This window comes from Ovis aries, chromosome 2, assembly GCF_016772045.2.
Source record: "Ovis aries strain OAR_USU_Benz2616 breed Rambouillet chromosome 2, ARS-UI_Ramb_v3.0, whole genome shotgun sequence".
NCBI lineage: Eukaryota > Metazoa > Chordata > Mammalia > Artiodactyla > Bovidae > Ovis > Ovis aries.
Window position 1 is genome coordinate 199,700,907 of NC_056055.1, and position 18,585 is coordinate 199,719,491.

At 35.3% G+C, this 18,585-nt stretch overlaps 1 protein-coding gene across 2 annotated transcripts in view; it reads right to left on the bottom strand.

Moving 5' to 3' along the window:
- Window positions 1-257: 257 nt before the first annotated feature.
- The window catches only part of SF3B1 (splicing factor 3b subunit 1), a 35,752-nt gene continuing 17,424 nt past the window's right edge, over window positions 258-18,585 (bottom strand). For both annotated transcript variants that reach the window (XM_004004789.6, XM_027965057.3), the window contains 19 exons: window positions 15,007-15,244; window positions 13,589-13,801; window positions 13,220-13,341; window positions 11,584-11,781; window positions 11,385-11,486; window positions 10,028-10,207; window positions 9,303-9,389; window positions 8,910-9,180; window positions 8,478-8,623; window positions 8,228-8,374; window positions 7,962-8,087; window positions 6,952-7,173; window positions 6,490-6,672; window positions 6,292-6,403; window positions 4,715-4,835; window positions 4,271-4,402; window positions 2,953-3,225; window positions 1,030-1,246; window positions 258-741 (listed from right to left, as the gene is read on the bottom strand). In XM_004004789.6, the coding sequence (XP_004004838.1) occupies window positions 583-741; window positions 1,030-1,246; window positions 2,953-3,225; window positions 4,271-4,402; window positions 4,715-4,835; window positions 6,292-6,403; window positions 6,490-6,672; window positions 6,952-7,173; window positions 7,962-8,087; window positions 8,228-8,374; window positions 8,478-8,623; window positions 8,910-9,180; window positions 9,303-9,389; window positions 10,028-10,207; window positions 11,385-11,486; window positions 11,584-11,781; window positions 13,220-13,341; window positions 13,589-13,801; window positions 15,007-15,244 (3,249 nt within the window). In that variant the 3' untranslated portion in view covers window positions 258-582. The remainder of the gene's footprint in view (window positions 742-1,029; window positions 1,247-2,952; window positions 3,226-4,270; window positions 4,403-4,714; window positions 4,836-6,291; window positions 6,404-6,489; window positions 6,673-6,951; window positions 7,174-7,961; window positions 8,088-8,227; window positions 8,375-8,477; window positions 8,624-8,909; window positions 9,181-9,302; window positions 9,390-10,027; window positions 10,208-11,384; window positions 11,487-11,583; window positions 11,782-13,219; window positions 13,342-13,588; window positions 13,802-15,006; window positions 15,245-18,585) is intronic.

The following is an 18,585-nucleotide window of genomic DNA, read 5'->3' on the forward strand; positions in this document are numbered from 1 at the left end:
GTGCTATATTTTCTAAGGTGATGGAAGGGTTGTGCTAGTTTGAGGTTAACACCCTCAAAGCTACTCTTCCTAATGTCTTTATCAACAGAGCAATGGAATTTTGACAAAGATACCATCACTTTATATAGCTTGTATTCTACTAACTACTCTCTATAAACCAGGTGACAGAAAACGATATTAAGCCACTTATTCTACAGAAACCAGTACTTTATCAAAGTTCCGCATTTTACAAGTCATGTTCAAAAAACACACACAAGTTAGCATTTTGTACACAAACGTTTATTTCTCAATTAAACATTCCCTTTAAACACAAGGAATGAATTCTAAATCTTCATAAACATGAATTAAAAATGAAAGCCCTCCAGTATAGTGTGTGTAATCACTGTGTTCTTGGTCACTACTGGCGTTTACTGCTTAACATCAAAAACAAAGGTTATTTAAAAATCATGCTACTGGATTTCTAGCTCTTCCTCTAAGACCAGGTCTACGCTGATCTGCAATGTTTAAAAGTTTACATCACCAAATCAAAGCAAGTTTAAGGTGTGAAACAGCTGTGCATTAAACACAAAATAAACAATAAAGTTACAAGATATAGTCAAGTTCATAACGAATATAGGTGTTCTTATCATCATTGTAGATTCTTGGGTAATGTGCTATGAGAGCATCCTGTGAACCGATGTAGATGGAGTTGTAAATTTTCCAATACACATCTCTGACTTTCCGGGCTGGGTGAAACAAACCCTAGAATAATTAAAAGGTTATATTATTTCAAGAAATACATAACCTTAACACAACTAACAAACAAACCATAAAGATATGGTTCTAAACATCTCCCTTTGAGAGAGGAAAAAAAAAGATGTCAATTTCATAAAACTGAAGTGGGCAAGGACAAAATCTAATCTTCTCTCCCCTCATAACTGTTTTCCCATATGGCACAAATATATCTTCCCTAATGATAATTAGGAACAGTGACTTAATTCAACTACATTATTTTTTCAATGAATACTGTTTAAAAAACCTTTAACCTACCTGTAAACAATACTGTAGCATTCTACATGGTCCAATAGCAACTCTCAGACCCTCCAGGGCCCCCATAACTGCCTGAATTACATGGGGAGATGTCTCGAACACATTGGGCCATACATAGTTCAACAAGTGATTCAGCGAATCTTCGCAACCAAATCCATAAACCCCAAGTGACATGTGTTGCACCACTGCACTAGCAGTCTGTCTGTGTACAAGGTCCCTGTAATGGAGAGGGGAAAAAGCTTTTTATTAAGATGCAGTCTTAGTTTCACAGAAAATACTTGCATGCCTGTTAGAAACTAAATCACAAATTCAGTGCTTGGAATGGATGCAGAGTCATCCTTACACCTCGTGTATCTGACATAGGATACCTTAAGAATGACTGATGATTATACTTGAGAACTTTTGCTTTGATGATTCAAACCTGCTCACAATGGCTCAAAAATAAGCTATATTTTTCTTTCAGAGTAACAGGAGCAAGAAGGCCCAGCACAATGTGTATTTTTGCAAGCTACTAAAAATAAGAGAGGATACATGACTCTTAACATACGAACAATTAACAGTAATATCTCATTTTAAACTCTGTAAATTTAAAATCTTCGGAAGTAATTCAATACTGTATACAGTAAATAAATAAAATGAGATTAAATCCCTTCCCTTGTGGTTTTTTAAAAAGATTCATTCAAGAGTTCAATTTGGGGAAAGGAAGAGAAGGACTAATAATTTTTTGAAACCCAGAAAAAAGAACTTTTATCACCTCCCATGTTTTGACTGACTTTATGACAAATCATTGACTTATTTATTCCATAATTTATTCAACTGAGTACAAGTATCAGATAAAACGTCTATGATAGGTATAAAAACAAGTTCACACGTTTTACCCTCGAAGGCAAGAAGAGAACCTGAAAGGTATTTAAGAGAAAAAAATACTTTTTTCTCTTAAACCTTAAGAGGAAAAAAAAAGCACCTGAACCGACTTAGTTACTAGCATCTTTATTTCTCTTATTTATTATAATAATCTATTAGGCATAGATTATAATGAATCTGTATTCCTCCTTGGTAAATTTCCCAACTAAAGTAATGTTTCTTGGTATTAGGACTGTATCAATCACCTCCAGCAATACTTTATCAGGGGTCACCATCTGAATAATTGGGGGCCTGCAGTGACAATAGTGTGGCTCTGGCAGGCTATGTTCAGTAGTTAAAAGTGTCTCTGCTTCACCTGCCATAACAAAAAGCTAAAAAGATCAGGTCTCTCTGTTACATCAATAAGCTCATGCTCATCATTTTCTTTGTAATTTTTAAAACAAAAGTTGATTGGAAATTCCCTGATGGTCCAGTTGTTAGGACTCAGCGCTTCCACTATTGGTGCCAGGGTTCAATCCCTGGTCAGCTAAGTAAGCTCTCACAAGCCTCATAACATGGCCAAAAGAAAAAGGGGGGGGGGGGAGGCGGTTAAAATGAAGAGGGGGCACACTTGGGAGAAAAAATTGGGGGAACCATTATAGCATGTATCTTTTTTTCCCTTTGGCTGTGCAGGATCTTTGCTGCTGCACAAGGGCTTTCTCTAGCGGCAGAGAGCAGGGGCTACTCTTAATTGTGGTGACTTCTCTTGTTGCAGGGCACAGGCTCAGTAGTTGCACTGCACGGGCTTAGTTGCCTCATGGCACTGGAATCTTCCCAGACCAGGAAGATTCCCCTGTTTTGGCAGGTGGCTTCTTAACCAGAGGACCACCAGGAAAAGTACTATATCATATACCTTATTTGGAGATAACAGTCACATTAATAGTTTCATAAAATCCAGGCTAGTAGTCCTTTCTTTAACTACATCACAACAAGCAGGTCATCTAATGATTACTTCAATAAGTTCTCTAAAATAAAAGAATTATTTTAACTATTTTCTTGTGCTTAGTTCAAGTCACTTACCTATCCATTAAAGCATCCTCAAGTAGTGGTGTTACAGCATAAATGTAGTCCTTTCCCATTTCACCAATATATTCAAACAAGAAGGAAAGTGACTTTAACACTCCATTTTGGACATTCAGTTCAGGAACTCTGTATTCATTCATTAAGGCAGGTAGTACTGTGAAGGGTGAACATGTTTCAGCGACAATAGCTATGGCCACAGTTGTACAAACTCTGTTCTGCCTTTCCTGAACTTTTAGGTTGTTGAGAAGTGTAGCCAATACATCATGAGGGCTGGAAAAAAATAAATGTGTCAGCAAACTGTTAGTATACAAGTCAAAATTTTTTTCAGAGGGAAGAAAAATGATCAAAGGATGGAACTCAGTAATTTTATGCTATGGCATTATTGTTTCTACTTAACAAATTCATTTTAATTAAAATGTTCACTCTTATGAAAATATTCAAATAGACTCATTTTCAAATATAATTCAGTTTTTAATAAATTTCATTGAATGAAATATCATTTCATTACATGTTTAGTCTGAGAATTCTTTGAGTGGTCAGAACATGGTCTCCCATGCCGTAACATACAAAATCTGTTTCCCTTTTATCTTCCCGCCCACAGACCTTTACCACATTTATTCTCCTTCTTTAAGGATTTATCTTACCACAAATTTAAAGGGATACAGGAACTAAAAGATTATATTAGCACAGGTATTCACTGCAAATTGCTTGACTTTCATCACAAATGAAAACATACTACAGCTACCAAAAAAGGGGTGGAGGAGACTCTAATTATATAATCAACTTTTGTTATGTTTGAGAATATCTTGTTATTATGCCACATGTACATGAAATATCTCATTTTCTACAATGACTGTTCTAGTTTGGTTCTGGTGGAGTGAAAGCAAATAACCACAGATTATCTAACAAAATAGTTATAATTTTTAGTTGTCAGTGGATTAATTCTAGAAAAATATTTTCAAAACACATGAAGTATTAAGTTGAGAATTGAACTATGTTAACTATTTTAGCGATATCCAAAAAGAACTGGCCTTAATATTTTAAATAACCAAAAAGAATCAACAAAACCTGAAATCCTTCTGAAATGTTTCCCTTTCTGCAAACACTGAAATGTTATTAAATGAAATTTTATACCCTTCTATTTTAATTCAATTTAAGAGGAAAGAAAACATTTCAAATATTGAAGGTCATTAAAGTCTATTTTAACTGCATTACTCATACCTTACCTTAAAAGAGCTTACAGAAACAGAAGCATCTTTTAACGCTAAATCAGTCTACTACAAAGTTAAAAAAAAAAGACGTAAATAATACTCACCCAATGGCCTTTGCAATATAACCAAATGTGTTGACTGTGGCTCTACGAATAGCTTTTTTGTGTGCTTTTAAGAGCTCTAAAAGCTCAAAGCAAATCCTCATCCATTCTCTTGCAGACACATATTCAGCTCCCCTGGTTTAAAAATAAAAGTTTAATTTGTTCATGACAATAAATTTTAAAAGGTTAATTCAAAAATTCAGTTCTCAAGACATGATTACCAACTCATTTTAAGCATTATATAAATTGTTACTGTTCAGAAGAGATGGATTATTTTTAGATAAAAGCAAAATTTAAAAATATACTGCTACTCCCTCATTACCATTCAAACTGAAATTTCACTGAAAATATTAGCCTGACCATATATACTTACATTAGCAAATTTGCCAAGTGAATAAAAATGTAAAAATCAATACTACTTTAAAAATATTTAGGTAATCTGCTTACCTATCAGCAATACGCCCAACAAGATCAATACAATTCTCCTGTACTTTTTCATGCCTATTCTTTAAGATGGGGGTGAGTCTAGGCAGCAGATCTTTAATTGGTGGGGTCATCTTATGCATACCTATTTAACGAAAGTCAACACACTATCAATTAACATGTAAACTGCAAGCTTTGCTCATTTTATCTTTCACTTAACAATGTAATATATGTGACTAGGCATAAATACAAACTTACAGCTGCCTATAGAAAGAAAAAGCCCCAGATTCTGACCAAACGCAGAATTTTTAACTTTTCATTAACAACTTCTCATTATGTATGTATAAAAATGAAAGAAATTAGTGAAGTGATTTAAAGAATGATGGATACTCAACAACAAAAAATTCCATTTAGTTCTGAAATGTATTTGTACACTGACATTTAAATATGGGGACAGCTTATGTTCCGGCCATACACAACAATATAAGCCAGAGGGAGACATGTAAATTAAAGCAAAATTTTCCAGAAAGGGCCCCCTTACCCTTTAACTGCAAAACAAACAGATCTCCAGTCTCCCTGCAATGCAGGGCATACTTGGATGGTATTTACACCTACGAAGAGAGAAAAAAGGAGGCAGCTGGCAGGGGCTCTTGTTCTAACTAGAATTGCTTGCTCTGATTCTCTCTCCATTGCTTTTCCCATGTTTCTCTGACCAACAATATGGTTTATAATTCCTTGCAAACCAGAGCCCCACAAGTGGCCAAATAACTGATTTTTAGCTCCAAATATAGAGGACAGGGCTGAACTGTGATTTGTATGTAAATGCAATGGTTTAAAGACATCCTATATTGCATAAAAACCCTTTACTAAAACAAGAAAAATAGTGGCTTATTTCAACCTCCTGATAGGTTATTTCTGCCCCTCCAAACTCTGCACAAGTCTGCAATAGTTCTATTCAATTACAATGAAGAATAAAACACAAGACCATATTTATTGCTCCATCAAAAGGCCTTTAAAGAATAAAAGCTTTATTCTCCACACCCAAAAGAATTTGAAATATACTTGTTTTAATTTTGGGTAAAAAGCTGAAAGGGTAGTTTAAAAGTATTGGATTTAAATAATGAGAGATTATTTGATTGATTCACTTTTCTCCCAGGTTATCATTCCTTGAACTTCATGGCAAGCAGGAAAACCTGCCATAACCATTTTACTCAAGTTGAGTAAATATATCATATTTAGTCTTAAAATTTCAGAGTTCTCTCCACCCACCATTGCCCTCCTATATATTCCAGGTGAAACACTGTATTTTTAGGGCCCTCTTAACCCATGACTTCAAAGTTTTTGAGTTGTGACTATTCACTCCTCTCTTGCAGGTCCTAAAACTTGCCCTCTTTTCTCTTTTAAAGTAAAATATAAATAGGTTTTGGGAGGTAAGATTCATGTGACATCCCAACTTAACTATATTTTTAGTAGTTAAAAAATTATATCAGATATCATCACTCAACTCCTAAATAGGATTCTGTATTTTACTTTCAAAAAATCCAAAGAACTTTTAAAAAGCAAAAAACAAAAAATTCTTCCATAACCAATGAATTCCATACCTATTACATTTACAATGGCCTTCAGTGCTCCAAGAATGCTGCCCAAAACTTCAGGGTACTCTTCACCCAAATACTCATACAAAACAACACCCAAATGCCCCATCAATTTTTCCTGTTTAAAAAGAAAAAAATGATTAAATGTTACTGTTTATCCTATTTCTTTCGGTGAATAAGTAAGAATCTGATATAGAAGTTTACCTCTTGACAAGTCTTCATGACAACAGCTGTTCGAGAGATCAAGTCAGCTGCCTGCTGCCTAACTTTTGCTGATTTGTTATTTAAACGCCACAAAACTGTACCACAGATCTGAGGCAAGTAAGGTTTGACTCGTTTGCCAAGAGCATTGACCACTGTACCAAAGCCGTTCAACATTACTGAGTCCTTATTAAAAAAAAAAAAAAAAAAAGGCCAAGTTAAATTTAAAAACTATATTCAATGTGAACAAGAATTCAGTTTGTGACAAAACAGTTAAAATATACTAATATTCAGCTTCCAAAAACTTATTCTAAAAATGTGATGTAAAAGAACATTTCTTTGTAGTTAACTGCACAAATATGAGCATTTAAAATTTTTAATTACTCTTTAGTGATATTTCCTTGAAACTACTTTTTACAAATATGAGAGCCAATGACAACTTGCCATAATAATTAGTATCATTACCTCTGTAGTCTGTTCTTGGAAAGCATAAAGAATACCATCAATCAGTTGTTCTTCAAGTTTATGATCAATATCTGCTGCTCCCAAGTTGCCCATGATTTTCTCAATTGTCTCCATAACCATTTTTCTGTACTGTTCAGCTTCATCTTTTAGATCATCCACAATTCTGGATATAATTTCTGCTGCACCTACTTTGTTTGCCAACTCCACAGTAGTATCAACTAACTAAAAAAAAAGGAGGGAAAAATCAATTTACTGCTTTTCCAAGGAAATACAGAGAAATTATGAAAATGGAATATTCTAAAGATACTATTTAGCTAGTCAGTGTGTTGAGAACAGCTGGCTCCTACTATTAAAACTTTAAGATGGGACTTCCCTGGTGGTACAGTGGATAAGAATCTGCCTGCCAATGCAGAGGACATGTCTTTGATCCCTGGCCAGGGAAAATACCACATGCCCAGACCAACTAAGCCTATGCACATAATTATTGAGCCCACACTTTAGAGTCCATATGCTGCAACTACTGAAACCCAAGAACCCATGAGCCAGAAATCCACAACAAGAGAAGCCACCACAATGAGAAACCCATGCACCAGCAACAAAAAGCAGCCCCCGCTCGCTACAACTAGAGAAAGTCCTACGAGCAGAAACGAAGATCTAGCACAACCAAAAAAAATTTTTTTTTAATAATAAAACCTTAAGAAAAAGATGGCCAAAAAAATTAAGTGTGAGTCTATGTCAAGGGGATTAAAGATTATATTCATGCTTCATTTAAGCCAGATTAAGTAGTTCATTTACTAGATAAAAACGTCAATTCATAGTTGGCTATTTATTCTAGAATGCAAACTCAAAATGAAAATTGACTTGCTGACTAAAATCCATCCTTTCACAAGCAAGCAAACAATCTATGAGATCCTCAAGGCAAAATATGACTTATATAATATGCAATCAAACTAATGGATTAACTGAAAGAATTTCTAAAAATATATATATTTTTAAAAATAAACACTTACCTGTCGGTAATTTCTTCTATCCAAAGCCATTCTATGTTGCCAAAAGTGTTTAAAAAAGGGAGGAAGGATCTCTGTTTTAATGTAGTTTGCTTCTACACCATCTGTTCCACAACACTGCTTTACCACCTAAAATGTTCAAAAAGATAATAATAGCAGCAAACACAGTCTTGGTCTAAAATGTATTTTTTAATGATATAGAATTCTCTTTCAACAATGAAACACATCCAATTTAGATTAATAAATATGGAACAATTTGGAACAAGTACCTTTAGCACAATTTTCTTCATTTCTTCATCAGGAGACTGGAATTCTCGAATAAGAATTAACATCACTTCTCTAGTATAGTAGTTGGCATATTCTGCATCCATGAGAGGAATAAGATACCCAATAGCCTTTAAGAAAGCGGCAAGACCCTATTATAAAATAAAAAATATATATATACTTAGTAAATTAGATTTAGGTCACTTGAACTTCAATGAGTAGAAATAAAAAACACAACCAAACTGGTGAATTTACCTTTCCTCTGTGTTGGCGGATACCCTTCCATAGAGGCTTTAATACAGAATCGAAAGATTCGATACCATAAGGGGTTGCTGCTTCAGCCAGGGCAGCAATGGCCAAAGCACTAATGGTCCGAACTTTTTGCTGCTCATCCACAAGACCTATAGAAAGCCAAACATAGGTTTCAACTAAGCAACATTGCCTAGTTTTAACTCAGATAGTACTACTGAGATCCCAGCAATACATCTAACTGTTTAGTCAAACTGCAGAATCTGTTCACAATGGACAAAGTTAGGCAAAAGTCAGTATGAACTATAGCCTATTAGCAGCTAATATTACAAATCATAAACTATATGGTGTTTATGTAGGTCACCTTCCACTTCTCCAAAAATCAGTAGCCTAAATTTCAGGAAACCTGTCTTAAAACAAAGTTATCCTACAACTTACCATGTTCAATGATTTCAACTAAACTTCTGAGATGTGGCAAGATGGCACAGCCCATGAGAATAGCTATCTGCTGTACAATCTTTATACCAGTGTGTCTCGCTTGCCAGGACTTCTTGCTTTTGCACACAGCTTTTAAGAAAGGCAATAACGAAGGAATGCCCAGAGCAGAGGCTACAACAGCAAAAGCTCTAGCTGTTGTGTTACGGACATACTCATCCATGTTATCTATATCAGGTCTCATGGTAGAGATCATAGTAGCCAGTCCAGCAGCCTGAAAGTTCAAGAAAAAAATGATAATAATGAGTTGATAACATTAACCTTCAATCATTTTGTTCTAAAATTGAATAATCCTATCAACAAATATAAAACTTTCTTTTCCAGAAATATAAATACCTTTGCCAAATTAGAAATAATCTCTCTGCCTTCCACTCGAGCGTAGTAATCTTCATCAATCAACAATGGTTCAATGACCACTAGGATCTGAAAAAGAGAAGGAGCTACATTTTCACATCAGTTACTGATGCAATGCTCATGTAACAGAGTACATATAAGGAAATTTTTAATTTCTAAGACTGTGTTAATTAAGGGACAGATTAAGAATTTTAATCACACAACTTTAAACCCAACATAAAAATCAGTATTCGGGAGAAATGGTAATACAAAAATTATTAAATACAATATACACACACACTCCTATCTGCATTTTACAATTCTAAGCCATAATTACCATCAGCAAAAAGATGGTTCTTAGTACTCAATGGCTGATACAGAAACATACATTTTCACATCCTAATATCAATAAAAGCAAATTAAAAATATGAGTACTATGAATCCACTAGGATGGCCCAAAGTTACATCTATTTATACGTGTATTTATATATGTACCTACGTGCAAAGAAAAAGGTCCGAGGGCATGTAAATGTAACAATGGCTAACTGAGTATTCTTTAAAAGGAGCTGAAGTTTCCCTTTTTTATTGTAAATGTATAGCATCAGTTGTTACTTTTTAAGAATTTTTACATTTCACAAATACATCTATTGATAAGTGGGTAAAAAAAACACGAATTCTTTTTATATCAAAATATATGAAGTCATTAGAAGCACAACTGGAGAACAAACCTTGTGTACATATGGTCGAACTAAGTCATCAAGTTTGTATAATATTCTATCAATAACTTTCACAAGTAAATGACGCTCTTGATCCTCAAGTGTAGGTGACATCAGCAGAGGAAGAATCTGATTAAACAAAGGACCAGCTCCAAATTCACGAGCTTTATCAGTAATCTGACGCAATGCAGCCTGGAAGAAAGAGTAAAAGGTAGGTTTCTCGATTATAAGCATTTTGAATGGGAGCAAAATAATTACTCCATAGTTTTCTGTAACTGAATATTTTAGTATAAACTTCACAAGGATATTTTACATACAGAAGTACGTGTTCATTCCCATCAAAATTACTCTGAAGTTTGAACTCCTGTGATAGAGGCTTAATCAATGTTTTCAGATAATCAAACAGTGTAACAATGCTAGAGAAGGTGTGGAGAGAAGGGAACCTTCCTACACTGTTGGTGGGAATTTAAGCTGGTGAAACCATTGTGAAACAGTATGGAGGTTTTTCAGAAAACTAAAAATAGAATTATCATATGATCCAGCATCCCACTCCTGGGCATATATCCAGACAAAACTCTAATTCAAAAAGATACATACACCACCTATGTGCACAGCAGCTCTATCCACATTAGCCAAGCTGTGGAAATCACCTAAATGTTCACTGACAGATAAATGGATGGATATGGCACATGTATACCATAGAATACTACTTATCCATAAAAAAGAACAAAATAATGTCATTTGCAACAACATGGATGCAACTAAAGATTATTATTGAGGTAAGTCAGAAAGAGGAAGACAAATACCATATAATATCACTTAAAGGCGGAATCTGAAATACAACACAAATGAACCTATCAACAAAACAGACACAAAAAACAGACTTGTGGTTTGGCGGCGGGCAGGATGGACTAAGAGTCTGGGATTGGTAGAATGCAAACCATTACATTCAGAATGGATAGAAAACAAGGTCCTAGTGTACAGCACAGGAAACTATACTCAATATCCTGTGATAAACCATAATGGAAAAGAACATTAAAAAAGAATGTATGCACGAATATAACTGAGTCACTTTGCTGTACAGCAGAGATTAGCACAACACTGTAAATCAACTATACCTTCACTAAAAAAAAAATTGAAAAAAATATAAGAAAAAAAGGGTAATTTAATAGAAAGAGTCACGAGAGTATAAAGTAAAACTCCTAAACTTCTCCTAAAGAACCAACCATTTTCAAACCACATATGATACTAATTTCCCACATAATTCTACGAATTCCCTTATCTTCAGTATGTTTTAAAGGCCCTGAGGATAAAATGGAGAATTTCTAAGATTATAATGAACATGATAACTTAACAAACTGGTACTTACCTTTCTCATAGGAGGTGTTCCATTCTTAATTTTTAAAAGCAACTTCATTATTTTTCTCTCTTTTTGCTCTTCTGGACTAAGAGTTGATTCATCGACATCAACCTAACAGTAAAAAGTAAAAAATTTAAAGGTTAGTGGAGATATAATGACTTGTAACTGCTAAATAAATAGTTAGTATTTGTATGTTATTATCACTTACCAAAAGTTTATCAAAGTACTGAATATCATCAGGTTTTAAAAATGGAAGATTTCCAGATGGTTGGTCATTAACGTTTTTCATAGTTCTATCTTCTGTTTGCATGTGGAAACCTGTCATACCACCCAAAGGTGTTGGAGTTGCTGTCAGCTTTCGAGCTGGAGTTCGAATAGGAACATATCCAGCTGGAGGGGGAAGTACCTAATACAGTTAAAAGACAGTTTAGGACTTTCTTAGCTTTATATAATAAATGATAACAAAAATGAATAATATGTGCACCTAAAAAGCTTTTTGCTTAGAGGCAAGAATTAACATCAATTAACATCAATCTCATTTTTCTATTTTAATTGTATGTTTAAAATACATGACAAGCATTACTCTTTCTCATCAAATTTAAATTTTAGATTAAGTGTACTAGTGTGGGGAAATCAGAAGATACATGAAGAAGGCTTACAAAATTCTGATCACTTTTAAACATTAGACTATATAAACATATTGGTGAACCAGCATCATATAAATGCAAATAAGCTCACAAAGTGCACAGAATGCATAAAAGATCATATTAAAATAATCAAAAATTTAAAATTAATTCATGTAAATCTCTGCGCTACAAAAGCAAATCTCTTTTAAGACTATACAAAAATGAGTAACTGCATAAAAACCAAAAATGTTGAGCAAAGCCCTATAAATACACCATTTGACTAAAATCAAAAAATTCACTCAATATTCACAAAGGAGGATTTTCCCCTTCTACTTAGAAAGAAATCAATGAATGTAATCGAGACAGACACTCGACCAGTCAACAGTAGGCTGGAGAGTGACTATACCCACAGTATTACATGGAGATTTGTGGTGATTTAGTTGCTAAGTCGTGTCCGACTCTGTGACCCCATGGACTGTACTGCACCAGGCTTCCTCTGTCCATGGGATTTTCCAGGCAAGAATACTGGAGTGGGTTGCCATTTCCTTCTCCAGGGGACCTTCCTCACCCAAGATTACAAAAAGTTATGAAATAGTTAATTCATGCATACTTAAAAACAAATACTCTAGTACAAACCTAATGAGGGGAGAGGGGAAAATAGATAAAACTGTTAAGAAGCAATAGACATTGGCAGAAAAGGCCCAGTAAAGGCCATCAAATTACTTAGGTTCCAGCTCTGATTATAACATCAGCTATATGACCACGTTTAGACCATCAAAAGGTCCTTGAGTCAGAGGCACCTACAAAATTTTATACTTCAAAGTAAACTTCACGTTGCTATGGTAAAGCAAGAACATTCTTCGTGTTCACTGGCAATCCATGCACTAAATACACAGGATCTTGTGAGATATCAAGTAAAATAACCATGATCTAATGTGGAAATGAAACACACTTGGAAATATCTAAAGAATGAAACAGAGTAGTAAATTTGGGCAAGACCAATGCAAACTTTACCAGTTAGTATTTTCAAAGAATATTTAAAACAAAAACCAGGCAATTTCCTGGTGGTCCAATGGTTAGGACTCGTTGCTTTCATTGCCGGGACCAAGGATCAATCCTCTGCCCCAGATTGATTGGGAATTGATATCCTGCAAGCTTCATGGCACACCCCTCCCCACCAAATCCACATTTTAAAAACCAGATTCATGTTGTTATTACCTTATATCCTTCTGGGAACATAGCATCTAATTCTTCATCAGACAATGGGCGATTTCTCTCATCAATTTCTCGCTCCCATCGCCAAGCCTGAAGCTGCTCAGGAGTCATACTCATTATGTGACCTACCAAAAAAGAAAATTTCTGTAATAATCTACATAGCACAAGATTTTATCATCACATAGGTTCTTGGGATTGGATATAAGACAGTTAAGATAATTCTAACATTCATTTTTATATTATAAACTCACACTTCCTTTTATGTCCTGTTATTCTTGCTAAAAATAGGCATTAATAACACGCAGAAAACCACAAACAAAGTTCAAAATACTAACAGGGGAAAAAAATTATTTCCAATGATAAAGTTTCTACCTGGAGTAGGGGTGGCCATGTTCATGGCTGGTGTGCCAATTGGTGTCTTTCCAGGGGTCAGAACAGGAGTGCTTCCACCCATCTGACTAGCTGGTGTTTCATCCCAACGTGACTTTCTTTTACTGGCTCCGGGAGTTGGCGTTTCACCAATGGAATCTCCACCTCGATCTGTTCGAGGAGTCTCAGCCCATCCACTTCCATGCCCAGGAGTATCTTTAAAGAAAAAGTGAATAAGCCTAAAATTTTAACCACCGTCAAAAAAATGACTGTTTATTCTCAAACTGATGAAGTTCAAAAACAAGAAAAGGAAACAGGAGCAAAGAATTTTTTAAATCACTCACAATACCACAACCCAGAAATAGCCACTTTGTGCATCTTGAGGCATTTTTCAATTTTCCAGAGTGAGATTACTCTGCACGTGCAATTTTATACTGCTTCTCTTATCCATTACATTACTGTTTTTGCGGGAGGTGGAGATGGGGGTGTGTGGCTTGTGGAATCTCAGGTCCGACTGAACCCAGGCCCCTGCAGTGAAAACACTGAGTCCTAATAATCACTGGACTACAGAGAATTCCCTACACTACGTGCTAAATCACTCTGCCCTATCATTAAACATTCTTTATAAATTCTTAATATAGCAGATATACTATTAAATCTCAACTTTCAAAAACTATTCTCACAGCTTTGGAGAAGTCACACAAACAACGAGATTTAGGCGAATTTACACAGACAAAAAGTAGATGAGACGTTACCAGACGCTGGGATGAGGAAGAATGGCGAGTTATTAATGGGTTCAGCTTTTACTTGCAATGAAAAAGTTCTAGAAATGATAGTGATAATGGCTGCACAACATGTGAATGTACTTAATGCTACTAAATTGTACCCTTAAAATTAATAAAATAGCAAACAATGTTATGTACAATAATGATGATATTACATGACAATAACTGATGTTATTATACTATAATATAGTATAAGTTATGGCCTTTAAACTTTACTTTCTCCTTTCTTCCTGGGAAGCCCTGATGGCTCAGCAGTAAAGAATCCACCTGCAATTCAGGAGACGCAGGTTCCATCCCTGGTTCAGGAAGATCCCCTGCAGACCACAACCCACTCCAGTATTCTTGCCTGGGAAATCCAATGGACAGAGGAGTCTGGCAGGGCTACAGTCCATGGAGTCACAAAAGAGTGGGACACAACTTAACGACTAAGCAACAACAAATGTTTCTCCTAAAATAATCCTTAAACCTCTTTAAGAAGGGAAAAGATTTACATATATAATCTGCTCAGTTCTTAACCTGTCCCAAAAACATCTGGTTATTTATCTGTCTATCCAGAACCAGAAGAATTTCACCCACAGACATACCTCATCAAATCACATTTTACTCAAACACATGCCCAGATTCCACTAGAAGTACCTCTTTCTGTTTTGGGGGTCTCATCCCATCTGTTTTTCCGAGCACTGGAAGTTGCGCCTCCATGGCCTGGTGTTGCGTGGCCTGGTGTATCGCCTCGTCCAGGAGTAGCAGCTCCCGCAGGTGTGTGACTAGGGGTAGGATCCCATATTTTTGAGCCTGGGGTTGCTCCAGGAGTTTCACTTCCCTTTGCACGACCTGGTGTTTCATCCCATCTTAAGGAAGGGGTATGTCCAGGGGTCTTAACAGAGTAAAACATTTTTATTTCAGACATCCACATGAAAGTAACCAGAACACTTAAAAAAAAAATTAAATGTTTTAGTTCATGATTAAGAGAGTAGATTATCCTTCTGCTGAAAAGATACCTACTTTCTAAGCAAACATGTTTATGGCTAAAAACAATTTAAAGATTTAATTTAAAGCACTGAAAAAAGCCCTAGCTTAAAAGGAATGACATATTTTGGGTAATAATCTTGTTATGCCACTAATGGTTCTGTAACTTTGAGAAAACATTAAGGTTTTTCTGTTGAGATCTCAAAAACTTTCAGTTCTAATGATATGCACCTCTCCAATCTGGGACTTAGAAATGTAAGCACAAAGTTTCCCACTAAGAATATTTTTGTATTTTTGTTCAGTTTTATGTGTTTAATTAATTTAAGCATGTTTTGAATCACTTGGGTAATTATAACTTGATACTGCCACATAATTTCAAATCCTTGAAATGAGGTTAACTTATAATCTTTATATTACTCTCAAGGTTAATGAAAACAAAAAATTAGAAGCTGACAATCAAAAGTTCCATGGTAGTTCAAACAAAGACAAGCAGTGAGCGATATAGGGCATCAGACAGTGTGACAGTAAAATAACCTTCATAATGCAGACAATATCATATCAAAAATGGCAGGTCAATCAGTGGAAACAAAATTTGTATTTAAATAATTCTGTAAGTTTTGTAGTATATTTTTACATATTTCCTTTAAGGTTGGATACTCCACCCAAGAGTTCTATTTAGCTTTATGTTTGCAAATAAGAATCAGTATTTTTTTTTTTCTTTCAAAAGATTCTATGTGTTAATCAGGATTAAGAAATTCTTAATTAGGTGAGTAAAGCATATAAACAGTTGGACCATAAAGAAGGCTGAGCGCCTAAGAATTGATGCTTTCGAATTGTGATGCTGGAGAAGACTCTTGAGAGTCCCTTGGACTGCAAGGAGATTAAACCAGTTAATCCTAAAGGAAATCACCCCTGAATATTCATTAGAAGGACTGATGCTGAAGCTCTAATCCTTTGGTAACCTGATATGAAGGGCTGACTCACTGGAAAAGACCCTGATGCTGGCTGAAGGGAGGAGAAGGGGGCAACAGATGATGAGATGGTTAGATGACATTACCACCTTAATGGACATGAATATGAGCAAACTTCCGGAGACAGCGAAGGACATGGAAGCCTGGCGTGCTGAAGTCCACGGGGTCGGGAAGGGTCAGACTCAACTTAGTGACTGAACAACATTGAATAGTAACGAGGCACATAAACTGCTAAAAAAATCTTTTGGGGAGCTGCTCTTCCTGCTCAATCAGGTAGGAAAACATTCTTCCTACTATCCACTGTAATTCCTACAGACATGATTAGAATGGAATTGTGTTAAATGAGAAACATGAAAGAAAATATGGTCTGAATCTCTAGTTTTTATAAAACAGACATCAACTCTTGGGTCTTCTTTTCTGTTAAAGAGATACAAGACAAGTTTCTTTTTCTCAGTTTTCAAAATTTACACTGAATGCCAGCCACAGGATTTAACTTAGTAATAATATTTCTCTGCAGAATTAAGTCCTCTCATGCATCAGCAAGCAAATGGGAAGTCCCAAGATCTACCTTAAACTAAATTGGTTGGAAATTATGTATTAGATTTAGAACTCAGTTCCGAGTTTGGAAAAACAATGCCATGGTCTGACATGCTTTTCCACATTTGTAAATAAATCTGCAGTAGCCTATGCTAGAGTGGACAGTGACTTAGACTAGGGTTGTGGGGACAGAGATCATGTAAAGTGGCTAGATTCTGACAACATTTAAAAGTGGGGCCAAGAAAATTTATTTTGGATAGGATGTCAGATTAGAGAATAAAAGGGATATACGATGACCCTGAAGGGTTTGGTTTGAGCCAATACACATGGGAGCAGGATGTAAAGAGTGAATAGGGAATATCAATTTTATTTTAGAAATACTGATTTTGAGATGCCTATCAAATACACATCAAGGTAAATGTGTTGGGTCTGAGGAACAGAGAAGGAAGGATGGATCTGTATATTTGGGAGTTGTCTTACAAAGACAATATGTAAATACAGGAGCGAGATCCTAGAGTTAATTTAGGCTGAAAAAAGATCTGAGGACTGAGCATTAGAGTACATTAAATTTAAGGAAGCTGAGGATGATACAGCAAACAAGACTAAAAAGTAGTAGCCACTAAGAGGAGTATTAGGAAAATCAAGAAAGACTGAAACCCAGAAGCTAGGGGAAAAAAGGGTATCAAAGAATGTCTACTGATATGCTGAGTAATATGAAGATTGAGACCTGACTTTTGGATTTAGCAATGAGGAAGTCACCTTGACAAAGACAATTTGTTAGAGGGGATGCAAGTGAAAGCACAGAGTGCCAAGTATAGATAAATGACTCACTCAAAGCATTTTGCAGTAAAGAGAAAGAAATGGGATGGTAGCTGGAAGGGGATGTGAGGATCAAGAGATGATTTCTTGCAGTTTTTTGGTTTTTTAAAAAGATAAAGATCAGAAAAATGTGTTTGTCGATGATAATAACCTAGAGTACAGAGAAAAAAACTGATGTTACATGAGAGTCCTTGAGTAATAAGAGATGGGAAATGGTACATAAACAGACGAGTTAAGCTGTATACAGTCAATTTGTACCAACAGTCCATATTATAAGAGATGTAAAAGTAGAGTAGTTGAGAACATATACAGGCAGACCAGTAGATTTCACAGTGGGAACATTTATACTTTTATCTTTTTAATTGTTCCTATTTGGGGTGGGAGAGAAATAGAAAGCAAAGTCACAAACTAAAAAGCAGCAACTAAGGAGGTACAGGCATCACAGAACATAAGGAAGTCATTTGAAGGGTAAGGGGAATCAGCCATTGCTTAATGATCAGAGTTTGTCTAAGTGATGGTAAGTTTCGGAATATAAATCATGGTGGTTCTTGTACAACATTTTAAGAGTAATCAATATCATTAAACTGTACACTTAAAAATGGTTAAAATGGCAAATTGTATATTTGACCACCAAAAAAAAGTTTCTAGGAAAATAAACTGACAAAGAAAATGCAGTAGTGTGTATCTGACACCTGTAGTCAGACTTAAAATCATCCATCTAGAAAATGAAGAGGACCATTATGTTATACTTAGCCTCCATAGAATGTGACATACTTCCATATCTGTATTTAATATTTCAAAACAAACATCCCTTTACTCTAAGTTATAAACAGAACTGTTTTGCCCAGAACTCATGTTGAAGCCTTTATCCTTGCTGTAACTGTACTTGGGAGACTGAACCCTGAGTGAGGTAATAAGGTTA